Source organism: Phyllosticta capitalensis, assembly GCF_038381095.1.
Source record: "Phyllosticta capitalensis strain CBS 128856 chromosome Unknown BKA78scaffold_5, whole genome shotgun sequence".
Lineage (NCBI taxonomy): Eukaryota > Fungi > Ascomycota > Dothideomycetes > Botryosphaeriales > Phyllostictaceae > Phyllosticta > Phyllosticta capitalensis.
This window is the reverse complement of record NW_027117443.1, coordinates 1,269,435-1,281,686: the sequence shown is the minus strand read 5'-3', so window position 1 is coordinate 1,281,686 and position 12,252 is coordinate 1,269,435. Positions and strand designations below refer to the sequence as shown.

Genomic DNA, 12,252 nt, shown 5'->3' with positions numbered 1-12,252 from the left:
GCGTCTACAGCAGCACCTCGAAGCCTCGCTCCCCAACAACAAGTGCGGGCGTCATCGCGTTCGAGAGCTGCCACGATGGCAGATGCACCGTCTGAGCGGACTACGCAGCAGTCCATAGCCTCGACAGCCTCAAAGATTGGAGGCACCGACAGAAAGCTTGCAAACAGCTCGGCGCAAGTACACTCGCGGTCCAAGTCTGAATTTGCAGCCCCTCGAACACAGACAGGTCGTGCTGCCGCCAAAACTCCACCAGCAACAGAACGCGACCCCGCCCAGAACTTGAAGCCGACCTTTTCGACTCTGCAGCAGCATTATTCGCCAAAAAAGACTACGGAGCCCCGAAAGCCCACTTCGGAGTTCATCAAGCCCTCGTCAAGGCCCACCCCTGATGATGACGTATCCACAGACGTCTTAGCTTTGCAGACAGAGCTCTTGCAGCTCCACGTTCTGCGGGAGACCTCGGCATTCACCAAATCACAGTGGGAAACTAGCGCGGAGCGTGCGTTGCGGATTCAATTCTACGAAGTGGCGACAGCATACCACTCGATGCGCAAGAATGAGGGCGAGGTCCAGGAGTTGGTGAATCTTCAAGCTCTTCAGGAGTGGAGCAGTGGCAGTTCAAAGTTGGGCCTGGCTGAAAATGTTCAGCTGCTCGGCCCTGTTCTAAACGAGCTGCGAGCGTTGACGGATTCGGGAGGGCGGTACACGCGACTCGTCCAAGAATTCGAGCAGTGGGTCGCCCAAGTGGAAGAAATATGGTCCCACCGAGAAGTTAAACAGAGCTTCGACGTCGCGGATAGCCTCGGTGAAGAGTGGAAGACTGAGGTCAGCAGCTTGATACGCAAAGTTTCGTTGCTGGCCAGGGAGATGGAGTGCATCGTGGAGCCGAGGAACGGAAGCAGCATTGCGGCTGTCGTTAGCCAGTGCCGTTCTCTCGTCAAGGGCATGTCCAAAGAGCTGCAAAATATGCGGCGCATTGAAATCGATGTCGAAAAGCGCGAGGCTCAGTTCGTGGACGCAGGACTCGAGAGCATTGCGGCCACTCCACAGGGCGAAGGCATTGACGGTGTACGAACGGCATGGCAAGACATTTGAGAGAAGATGTGTAGTCGTCTCTTATCACGCAAATGCTATGACGGGATTTCTCGATCCCGAATCCCGGCCAGTTTGAGCCCGACCCATAATCATGTAATCTTGATGCCTCAGGAGCCGCCAAGGCGAGAGATGAATAAGCGCAAGCATTGTGCCTAATACCATGTACCCAATACCTTTGACCAAAGCAAGCACCTCCCCCATGGATCTGCTACTTGCCCGCAGCCACCCGCTTCTTCCGCTCGATAATCCTTTCGTAATTCAGTCCATCTAGGATACCTCCCAGAAACTGCCAACAGCTTTTCAAACTCTCTTCCGGCCGCTCCCGCCTGGGAAACTACCAATTCACCCTGGCCGCATGGAGTCCGAGTCAGTCACCTGTCTTCCCTTCCATGCGCTCTGACGCGCCACTCCCGATCATATATGTTCCGTTTCGGCACATTTGCCCAACCGACTTCAGTGTCTTAGCTTGCTGACAGTCTTACCATTGCCGATTTTCTTTTGCCAGCAAGATTCGACATTTCCAGACTTTTCTCAACACACGTCATAATCCTCCTTGGGACTTTCTCCTTGGGAGCTTTTGATCGGCTTTTATCTCTTCGCCTGTATCTGCTGCTGCGGATTCCGGTTGGACGTCTTCCAAAGTAGCCAGCACCTCTGACCCATCTCAAGACTTTTCCAACTACGCATGGCGGCCTTTCGAGGCCTGCCCATGAGTAAAAAGGCCGGTGGCATCTATGGATCCTGTCTCAAGATGGAGGAGGCCGTGGGAAGAAGGGCCTGCTGCTTCAGCGCATCCACATCAACCCAATTTGCACCCAGCCGATAGGACCGGGCCTGAACCTCAGCAACATGTGTACGCCGAGTCTGGTCATCCACACTCCCAAGTCCGCGGAGGCACCTCGCCAATTCTTGCGCGCCCTGGTACCACCCAATTCAAAGAGGAGCCATCACTTCAAAGTTGGACTGGTCCTATTGCGGACAACACGCCGAGTCACGTGCAATACAAGGGGCCAGTTCATGAAGCCTCGCCGCAAAATAAAAGACGCCGGCTTGATTACGGTCAGTGGCCATATCCTGCAGCAAGAGAGGGGTTCGGCCACCAAGTCCCGCACCAAAGTTACGAAGAACAAGTTCACGGTATACGATCAATTCCCCAGCTCCCCAGCTCCCCAGCGTGCCTCTTTCAGTCATAATCATTGATTCAATCCACATAGCTAAAAGATTCTGTTTCCAGCATACGCCAAAGCTTCCTCTACACGTCCTGTGTATCATCAGCAGCAGTCGCCTCAAATGACCATGAATCGGCCGCCGTATTTTGGTGCATTACCACCGAACGCGGAAAGTCGATGCTGCGATTCGAATTGCAAAGGCAGGACATGCTCGACGCGGCGAATCATGCTGGCAGAAATCTTGCACTTGATCCAGGACCTGCACAGCAGTATCAATCAGCATGCCAATCCTACACAGCCTTTCATAGTAAGTCGATGTGGAGGACCAAAGATTCAAATGAGCTGACGATGCCTAGCCGCCTCCTAAAACACCACGTCTTGGTCTAGACGACGGTCTAGCATTTGCCTTGGAATCACTTCGTGTAAGCGCTGGCACCCTACAAAGAATGGCAGAACCTCCAGAGCCCAAACCGGAAACCCGTCCACCAGCCATCAGCAACGCTGCAGCTTTGGATGAGCTAAGGAACGAAATGAAGCATAAGGCTGAACAGGGGCGCCAGGCCACTGGTCAACCGCCGTCAAGCGTAGGATATGACCCCTTTCGCATGATCACCCTTCACAACCCTCATGAAGTTCGACGCCGAAGTTCTTCAGTTGTTGTGGACACTGTATCGCCTCACGCTTCGCCGACGATGGCCTCATGTCCACATTCGGGCCCCGCGGTGGCAAAGACCTCTCCGCCCGCCCCTGGTTACCAGGCGTCAAGGATGCTACCCTCCCCCACCTCAAGCCATATCCCGCCGCCTTCAACAATACAGTCCATTCCCTCGCCGCCGCCGTCTTTGTCCCAGCCGCAGTCTTCTGCTCATTTAGCCCATCTAGCTGAGCTACAGCACCAGATATCACTCAAAACCCTCGCCCTCCAAACGCTCCGGCAAGAGTATGACGCTCTCCTCGCGAAACTTGATCGGCAACGGACGAAGTGCGCGACGCTTGAAAAAAAGTTTGCCGTTTCGGATGTGGAACTCAACACGCTCACCGTGGACAAGGAGGAGCTCGAGGCAAAGACGCAAGCATTGGAGCAACAGGTCGAAGAGCTGAGGGAAGCAAGAGACGAGGCACGAAGAGATGAGGTTAAGACAGGTGAGCAATACCGCACCATTGTAGAAATGGCGAGCAGATTGCAGAAAGGAGCCGCGGATGAGAAGAGGTTATGGGCTCAAGAGAGGGAAGCTCTTTTGAGAGCACTCAGAGGAGAACAAGCAGCGCTGTCTGAAGAGCAACTCGCGGAGAAGTCTCACACCACCGAGGGGCCTGCAGGAATCATCACATCCCGGACCACCTTGGACCACGACCCGGGCACAGCAATCGCAACAAACCAGCCGGAGCGCGACGACTTCCAGAATGCCTCGAATCAGGTGATTGAGGCTTTGCGCGTAGAAGTCGCGCAACTACGCTCACGGAACCAAAGTCTGGAGGCCGTGCTGCAAAAACTGCAAGCCGAAATGGGACCCATGAAAACGGCAGCTTGCACGATTGCCGAAGCACAGACAAGGATGGAGGAAGCGGCCGGGGAAGCTCTTCGCGTGGCATAACGCTTCAGATCCTAGGGTCCGAGATGCTCTAGGAAAAGAAGGCAGCAGCTCGGCACTTGCTGACTAGCGGCCGCCCTGACACGTCCATCGCCAACAAATCATTATCGACAACTATTGATACCCGTGCGAATTCTGACAAGCAACATTCTTTTTTTGTTCGGTTCCGACTGCGTCATTTTGGAGGTAGGCGCCACTTTTCACGAGGTGTTTTGGGAAGATTATTGAGACTACGATGTACATGTTCTTTGGTGGAGAAATATGCTCTTGACCTGTTCACGAATTGGCAAACTTTACAATCAATCAGTCGAAGTACGATAACAACCTGACAAGACAGTATTTGTCCAGCATTGTTTTGGAACGATCACCGGGCTGATGTGGATCTCTCCGGGTTCAAGTCAATCGCACTGCCCACATGGAGAAGGACATGGGATGTCAAAAGGCGTGTACGTCCAACGGCTTACAAGAAGACAACAAGGTTTGGAGAGGAAAATGCCGATCCCCGCTTGCGCCTCTGGTGCTGACATATTTACCGCGCAATAAAGTGCAGCCAATTGCATCATGGCGCATCCCGGACGACTGGGAGCTGGAAGCATGCAGAGGGCCTCTGACTGGTGCTCCCTGCACCCGGCGCCCACGCCCACGACGTAGCTTTGATGACATGCTTTGTCCTTGCACGAACCCCTGAGCTTATGGCCATTAGTAAACGCGACAGAGTTTGTATGGTTTCCCATCCCTTCAAAAACAACCACCACCCCGATACGGATGTACTCTGTACCGCGGGAGGCTTGCGCACGCGACACTTTGCCTTTCTGGATGCAGATAAATCAAGGACCACGTCAACGATGTCTGTGCAGAGCATGTGTAGTGTGGTACAGGTAGGTCAGCGACCTGGTTAGACCCTTTTTGGGCACTTTTGTATTTGTTCCTGCAGCGACGAACCAGGTCTTTTTGTAAACGAGCACTTCTCGCATCCCTCCGCACTCGTCTTGGCTGCCTTTAAACTCATGAATATTGTGCACCTCCCTTCCATCCGCCTCCGAAATCTCAACCGTTGCAGGAACATTCTTGGATCAAGAAGTCCATCGAGCCTTGCCTCCGTCTCATATAACGCTTGGCCTTGGCGGGCAGGCACCAAGGCGAAACCGGATTTCTTTAGATCCGTCCGAGTCGAAGAGGAAAAAGCTTCCGCAAACCCATCCCACAGAAACCGATTCTGAGGTCTAACAACTCCCAGAAGCGTGGATTTCAATGAAACAACTCTTTCGGCATCTGAAAGCAGAACGGAACAGCAAACCGGCCGGCCCAAAACGTGCGTACTCGTCCATTGCTGATTCGAGATGCTGAGTCGCGAGGCATCAATCATCCATTTCATCATCATGACCAACAACCTGTGCGCATTCAACCTCAGACCGGCGACTATCAATTCTCCATCGAGACCGGAACGAAAGAGGCGGACTCCAAGGAGCTCAGCTGCCCAGCTGCTTGGTGCCCTCGGCTGCTTGTACCCGCCTACAACAGACTCAACCCCATGTACAACACGACGCAAAAGGCTTTCAGCAGCCATGTCCTCTGACGCAAGAATCGAACGAGTGTGGCTAAAAAGTAGAGGCGGCAGAGCGCAGATCCGCTACAGAGACGACCTAGAATCTTCGCGATGTTGCCAATCTTTGCCTTGAGCATTTTTGCCTTGCATGTAAGCGCGGCACCTACATACCCACTGTCTAGGTAGACGCTCCATTGCCTACTATTTTCCGCGCCTAGTTAAAGTGTGGCAGCGGCCTTGTTCCCCGATGCGGTAATCAAGCTGCATCAGTTATCCAGCTGTCGATCGTCACCTTCTCGAACTGACATTGGCCTTATCAACAGGCAGATTCAAGTCATCTTGCGGCGCGGTGGCAGTGCCTCGCGCCTCGCGCGTAGTAATCAAGATCAAGAAGATGGGTCCTCCGCCACAGCCGTCATGATGGTGTCCGTCTCCCTGCTGCATCGCAGAAAGTACACGCGGCAGGAGCTGAAAAAGGGAAAAGACTTAACGTCGAATCGCGGCCGACGTTTTTTAGACTTCTCGGCCCAGGCATCCCCCGAATGAGATGCGGACGGGAGAGACGGGGGTCCAACGGAGACGGGCCACGCGGCGTCGGGTGCGGCAGCCGACGGGATGCTTGGGAGCCTGGTCCGGGTAGGTGGGTTGCCCTTTGCGGACGCCCGCGAGCTTTTGTTGCTGCTGCTCTCGGTCGAGAAGGCGGCGAGGTGATGAAGCGATTTTCTACCGTTTTGCCGGTCTGCCTGCTGCTGGCTTGGCTGGACTACAGTATAACTCGTTGTTGGACTTGACCTCACGATGATCTATCCAAATCCGCTGGCGCAGCCTTCTCCTTCAGCATTGTTTCAAGTCAAAACTGGCTCGTCGTACGTCGTTTTCGCACCCATCTCGTACTTCTCCAAGCTTAAGAAAACCAGCCAGCTCATCGCATCCATCTATGCGGCACCACAACTCCGGTCGCCTTCCTTCCTCCCTATCTTAGCTTTCCTCAGCTCAACGTGTGAGCTACTCCAGTCCGTTTGCGAAGCCGACGCTTGACGACGCTTGATGCGTGAGCTCTCCAAGGCGATTTACGAAGCGATTTACGAAGCCGAGTACGTGTTGACGAAGAAGCTGCAGGCAGGCGTCCTTAAGCAGATGAAGAAGCGCAATGGAACAGCCACGTCGAAAAAAGTGAGCCGCAACCTGCCTTTATGTGCTCCGTCTAGGAAAAACACTAGAACAACAACAGAAGAGGAAGATAGGCCCAGCCAACGGAGGGCACGCACGTGAGAAAAGCGAAACCGACATGCACCTCAGTTTCTAAAATAGGTGGTTGCTGCATCAGCAACGGGATCCAGACTCAACTCATCAATCGCCATTCTTCAACTTATCACTCACCATTTCATACTGCAACAAGCATATGGTCAACGTCACTACTTGTCTCACACAGGAAATAGCTGTCAAGCACACAACCAACAAGATCTCATGCCATCAGCCTGGCAGCTATCCCAGCAGCGGAGGATCCGCGGAGGGAATGTATCTAGTGAACGCATCGGACAACAAATTGCCATCCTTGAACCTCTCGTCTGTTTCCCCATATATCAACACAAAATATACAATAGACGATCAATCCAATAGTGTACGGTCAAATGGGAAAGATGTGTACTTAGATTGCAATACCAAGAGAAGCAGCTAGCTCGCCGCCGGCTACTTCCCTTCAGCCTCAGACCACCGGTGGTAGCCGGCCGTCTCATTCTCGTGTTCGTTTCGTACTCGCACCGAGCAGGACGCTTTCCCTCTTTCCCCTTTCCCGGCCCAATGAGATATTCCAGCGCGTGGACTCCGTTTGTAATATGGGCTGAGGTCGCGACGATTTGATTGGACACCGAGCGCCAGTGTCGAAGTTGTTGGGCATATCTCTCATCAATGATCTCATCAATGAGCTGCCGGCTTTGCGCGATGTCAGATCTGATTTAAGTGTCAAAGGCGGCTGTCGAGTACGTTCAACTCCGTTGATGCTTCTCGATGCTTTGGAGCTGTCCCGAACCGCTTCCGCGCACTTTGCAGTCCCAGAGAGTTCTGGACGCTCGTCTCGCTCCCCCGCCAAACGAACAGAGCCCCTGGGCGCCGCCCTGTGGCGACGCTTACATCTAGTGGTGGCTGCCGAGATTGCGTCGATGGCGTACGGCTAAGAAGGTTCATGCAAGCATTAGGTCGAGAGGCCAACGGTAGGTTGCAAAGTGCCTGCCGCCGGTGTCCAAGTGCGTTTGTCTGGCTGAAGCCACGTGACTGAGCCACGAAGAAGCATCAACGGTGTCATCGCGAAAATAGGGAAATGGTTGCGAAGTTCGCGTAACATCCTACCCTTTTCTTCTCTCCTTCAGTCTAGACAGGTAGTTCGGTACGGTCCGCTGAATAATGGATGGGCGAACTTGTCATGAATGCCATGGTCGAATAAGCTTTGGATGCTTAAATGTGGTGCGATGGGGAAACCGTTGCGAGAAGTGTAGGCAGGTGACAGCGACGCGCCCTTCGCCGTGACATCTCAGCTCCGCGCAGCTGAACTCGACGGAGCATGGACGAATATGGACAGCGGCGGACTGGTGGGTTGAGGGGTGAAGGTTTGGTAGAGTGTGGAGAAGAGACGTCCGGGTCCAAGTGGACTGGCACCTGTGGTAAATGTCAAGACAGTTGCACATGACGTCAGTCAAGATGTTGCTCTACTTTTATTGCTACGGCGGACAGTCACGCGGGGAGGTATACGTTACATGCCTACCATGCATTAAATGCTCGGAATTGCCGTTCCCCGCCTCCCGTTGGCATCCAAGAAACCGCTGGCATAGGTCGAGTGTACCGTACCGATGCTTGGTTGCTTGGAGCTGAGGACAGAGTTCTTGTGAGTAATACGAAGACGAGCTCGAGTACGGAGTTCTTAGACTTGTGGACGACACATAGGAAATGTGGCTTTGGATCATCGTTGAGGGTTCCCAAGCCATCGGATCAGGACCAAAGGGCGAGACGTTTCGGAAGGCGGACGGATGTGGTGGAATTGAGGTTGTTGGGTGATGGCTGGCTCTGCCGAGTGCTGGTTCGTGGAAATAGTCGCAGGTATGTGCTTTGTCAGGGCGGACCATGATACCCGGCGTCGGGAGGGACGGCTGGTTGCGGGTTTGGGATGCTAGCTCGTAGCTGATTGGCCTGGAATTCTCCGCCTGCCCATTTTGACGACTGGGAATTGCTGAGAGGATGTGTATGTGTGTGTGGGAGACATGTTGTCCGCGCCTCTCGTTTTGGTGTGTACATGGATGGGTCGTGGTGGTTCGTTGCCGGAAGTCGGGTAGACTGTGTCTAACAACATTGCTCAAGCTGGTTGCCAAAACAAGACTTCGCAGGCCACGCTGAAGTTTAAGAGTGTTGGTGAAGTTGGTCCAAATAACGTCGGAACGTGGGCCACATGAGTAGTTAGAGCGGGGGACGAGGTTTTGTTCCTTGGTTTCTCTCAGACACTCGTGATGCGTCACCTCTCTCAAAGCAAAAGCGCTCTCATTCCAAGCTTCGGATACCCGAGAGCCCTATCGGACATGTTGCAAACTCCGCTACACCGAGGGCGTACTCCACTCTGCACCTACTTGGTACCTGCATACTAAAGTTAGCTTGGTCTTGTCTGCAGGGGCGAACGGCATCGGAATCCATATCCCAAACACAAAGTTGTGCCATTCATGCAGAAAAGCCTAATGGCCTCGGCGTCACTGACGTGATCAGTATACCGACTTTCACGGAGGCTATCACCGGTAGTCGAAGGCAGCCGCCGGTATACGAAATGCTGGTCAAGGTTGAGATTTCCAACCAGCCTGTCAAAGATACCGACCTTGGGCATCTTTTAGCAAGCCTGGGAATATTTAGCCATCAACTAAATCATTACAGAATGCTCATAATAGGCCGGAAAAGGTACTGTTTGAGGAAGGAATCACCGAGCATGGACTAAACTTTATCTGCAGGCAGCTGTTCAAGCGACACTAAGCTCGGGTTTAGTGGAGTGTTGGCGCCGAGACCTTCGCATCCAAGAAGATTTAATTCTCAATGCGTGGACCACGACAGGCGGGGTGGGAAAGCTTGGCTGACACCTAAGAGCGGGTGAACTGGGGAGCAGGGCTAGGCAGACTTGGCAATCGGTCATGTTGGCGAGTAGGAGATTGAAGCTGGGATGTCGTTGATGGCTCTGGATTACATTCGAGGCTTACAGAATAGCCGCTGCGTCCGTATCGGATAGGCTCTGGCGAGTGGATCGCGTCCAAGACGCGGACCGGCCGACGGCGACATTGCACTTACCGTCTTAGGAAGTTGGTGATGATGAGTTGATAAGCTTGGAAATCACGGTTTCCACAGGGGGAGAATCCTGACTTGGCTGTTTAGGTTCGATGTTGCCGGATGACTGAGTATTCAGGCCAACATGGGTTGCTGGTTTATGCTGCCCCTTGAACAACCTTAACAGTGAGGACGCGGGGACCAGGGTCAAGAGGTCAAAGCGGAGAAGGTTCCGCCCGCTGCGGAGGCTGAGCTTTACTAAATTGACAGCCCTACAATTGAAATGAATCGCAAGGTCCTTGTATTCTTACAACTTCCTCTGTTATACGTGCTGACAGCAGGCTGTATCCGTGAAGGACTCGACTTTTGGTTCCCCGAGATCCGAATCGAAATAGTGCAATGGTAGGGCGCCGGCTATCGTCTGCTTCCCGTCAATGAGTTGGAACTGTTCGCGTTACGGAATCAGAACTGGAGTCGTTGATTCGGCGACATCGCTGGCGCGGCTGCTTAAGCTTTGTCGATTCTCAACGTTCTCAATGGTCGAGGCTTGATTCCCAGACGCAGCGATCACACATGCACATGCCGCCGAGTGCTCCTTCAGCCCATTCTCGCCGTTCTTTTGCTGGCAGATCGATGTCGCAGTAGTGGCTGAGAATCTCATCGCCGTGCTTGAGTCCCGGTTGTGCCTGTTCTTCCTTGCCTCTCCATCGGACACGCTCCTCTCGCGCCCAGAATCTCATGTTGCCATCCCAGTCCCACTTGACATTCGGATCGCAAGAATGGTTCGCGAGACACCACAAGGGATGAACGGCGCCAACATCTGGCTTGCCGTCCCGCCCCTGGCGTGCTGACGCGGTGCCCCTGAACTTGGCGTAGAGTGTGTTGACAACCCAAAAGTCATACTTGTCCAATGTGAAAATGTTGAGGTCCATCTTTTCCAACATGTGAAGAGGGATTAGGATGTTGGCGGAAAAGCTGAATGGAAGCGTACGGGAAGCGTCCCTGAAAGCGTCCGTTCCAGTGGGTATGGCCGGAAGTTCAGCAGATGGGAATGAGTAATCACCCCAGATGAACTTGACCTCGCCTAGATCTAGAGGATGCACTTCTTGGGTCTCTGCCATGGCAAGAGCGCGCAGGAGCAAAAGAGAATAGAGCGCGTCTGCAGCTTCGGCAGCCGGGGCATCTTTGGCAATGGCCTCGACGTCGTTGCCGCACAAGGAAGTGTGGTAGGATTCTTGAGCAAGGTCGTGGCAGTCTTGGCTGCAAAAGACAATATCATCGCACTCTGCGCAGAAGACACATTCACTAGCCTTGGGTCCATCAAGGTCAGGGAGCGCTGTACCACATGCATCGCAGTAGGAATCGTGAAGCCGGGCATTAGCAGTGAGCAAGGATTTCTCATCGAGGACTATCTCGCCTGGAGGTACGTCTTCTTTCACAAAGACACCCAATTGCTTGATTGTTGCCGGTTTGGACGCCGTGGCCTCTGTTGTGTCGGAGTTGAGAAGGGGCAACTCCGTTACTCTGGCTTCCAGCTTCGGCGCGACGCTGCGTATTTGATCGTTTAGGAGTGCCAACGACTCCTCGGAATATCGATTGGGTTCGTGGTTGTTCCATGGATACAATTCGCGGCGCACCATTGTCCGGTCAGGGTAGTCTTCAACCGTGTAATCATCCCGTGTTGTGAGGTCTATTCCGCGAGCGGCGAAGTGCGACCTTATTTGTTGGTTGGCAGCATCTTGAATGGTACGTAGATGCTCGTTTTCCGGATTCGCCTTCAGCCCTCGCTGGCAGAATTCGTACGCGCTTTTCAAGCAACCGCAGGAAAGGAGGTTGGCTGCCAGGCAAGTGTAAGTCGCTTTCGCCAGCACCTCCTTTGTCCATGAGCGTATTTCTTCTTCAAATTCCATATCTGCAGGCTGCTCCTCTTGTGCTCTTCCCATACGCTGCCGCAACATGTCCTGCGCGGCCGTGTCCCACGCGTCTTCGTGATACTCGCCCGATTCATCGAGCACCTCGTCAACGAGTAGAAGCACTTTGTAGGCCTCGCCAGCTGCAAGATCAGGGTATCCTAAGAAACGATACAAGTCCGCGACCTGCAGGCGCAGCAGGATGCTGTACGGGGATTCTGATACATTGTTACGGAGTGCATCGAGGCGATCGAGTACGCTCTGTGTCCGAGTAGAATTCAGAGGGAGAGATTCTTGAGCGGTCTACGGCGCCATCTGAAAATTATCACTACTGTGATCTTCAGACAACACACTTAAGCGGACCAACTTACCTGGGTGTTTGGTGCGTCCTGCGCGGCAAATTGGGCGGTGATGGAATGAGAAACGTGGTCAAGCGCCGCCTGCAGCTCAGAAAAGCTGCCGAGAAAGCCAGAGTCGGTCGTAGATCCCATTTTGCAGATGGTGATGTCGAATACCTTGCAACCAACGCTCGAGTGTCGTGGTGGTTCGTAAAATTGTTATCTTATCTGATCTACATGCCTAAACCACCATCCAGTCCGTCGGAACACCACTGGCGGTTCAAACATTTGCCGTGTGCTAGGGTGATGTCGCTT

The 12,252-nt window shown here is 53.5% G+C and overlaps 4 protein-coding genes across 4 annotated transcripts; 2 read left to right on the top strand and 2 right to left on the bottom strand.

Annotated features, from left to right (window-relative positions):
* Positions 1-75: 75 nt before the first annotated feature.
* Positions 76-1,095, top strand: BKA78DRAFT_352816 (uncharacterized protein; the record flags this gene model as incomplete). Its single annotated transcript, XM_066891428.1, has 1 exon — positions 76-1,095. The coding sequence occupies one exon, from the start codon at positions 76-78 to the stop codon at positions 1,093-1,095; it is 1,020 nt and encodes a 339-aa protein (XP_066744350.1).
* Positions 1,096-2,490: 1,395 nt separating this feature from the next.
* On the top strand, positions 2,491-3,859 carry BKA78DRAFT_352815 (uncharacterized protein; the record flags this gene model as incomplete). The annotated part of the gene is made up of 2 exons (XM_066891427.1): positions 2,491-2,571; positions 2,621-3,859. The coding sequence occupies 2 exons, from the start codon at positions 2,491-2,493 to the stop codon at positions 3,857-3,859; spliced, it is 1,320 nt and encodes a 439-aa protein (XP_066744349.1).
* Positions 3,860-4,610: 751 nt separating this feature from the next.
* Positions 4,611-5,750, bottom strand: BKA78DRAFT_314332 (uncharacterized protein). Its single transcript, XM_066888459.1, has 2 exons — positions 5,726-5,750; positions 4,611-5,584 (listed from the first exon to the last, which is right to left on the bottom strand). Exon 2 carries the CDS (start codon positions 5,421-5,423, stop codon positions 4,752-4,754), a length of 672 nt encoding a protein of 223 aa, XP_066744348.1. The 5' UTR covers positions 5,424-5,584; positions 5,726-5,750; the 3' UTR covers positions 4,611-4,751.
* Positions 5,751-10,222: 4,472 nt separating this feature from the next.
* On the bottom strand, positions 10,223-12,090 carry BKA78DRAFT_352814 (uncharacterized protein; the record flags this gene model as incomplete). The annotated part of the gene is made up of 2 exons (XM_066891426.1): positions 10,223-11,860; positions 11,971-12,090. The coding sequence occupies 2 exons, from the start codon at positions 12,088-12,090 to the stop codon at positions 10,223-10,225; spliced, it is 1,758 nt and encodes a 585-aa protein (XP_066744347.1).
* Between the last annotated feature and the right edge of the window lie 162 nt (positions 12,091-12,252).

Coding starts and splice junctions, on each gene's coding strand:
- BKA78DRAFT_314332 (XM_066888459.1), bottom strand. CDS start 5,423: ATGGCTGCTGAAAGCCTTTTGCGTCGTGTTGTACATGGGGTTGAGTCT.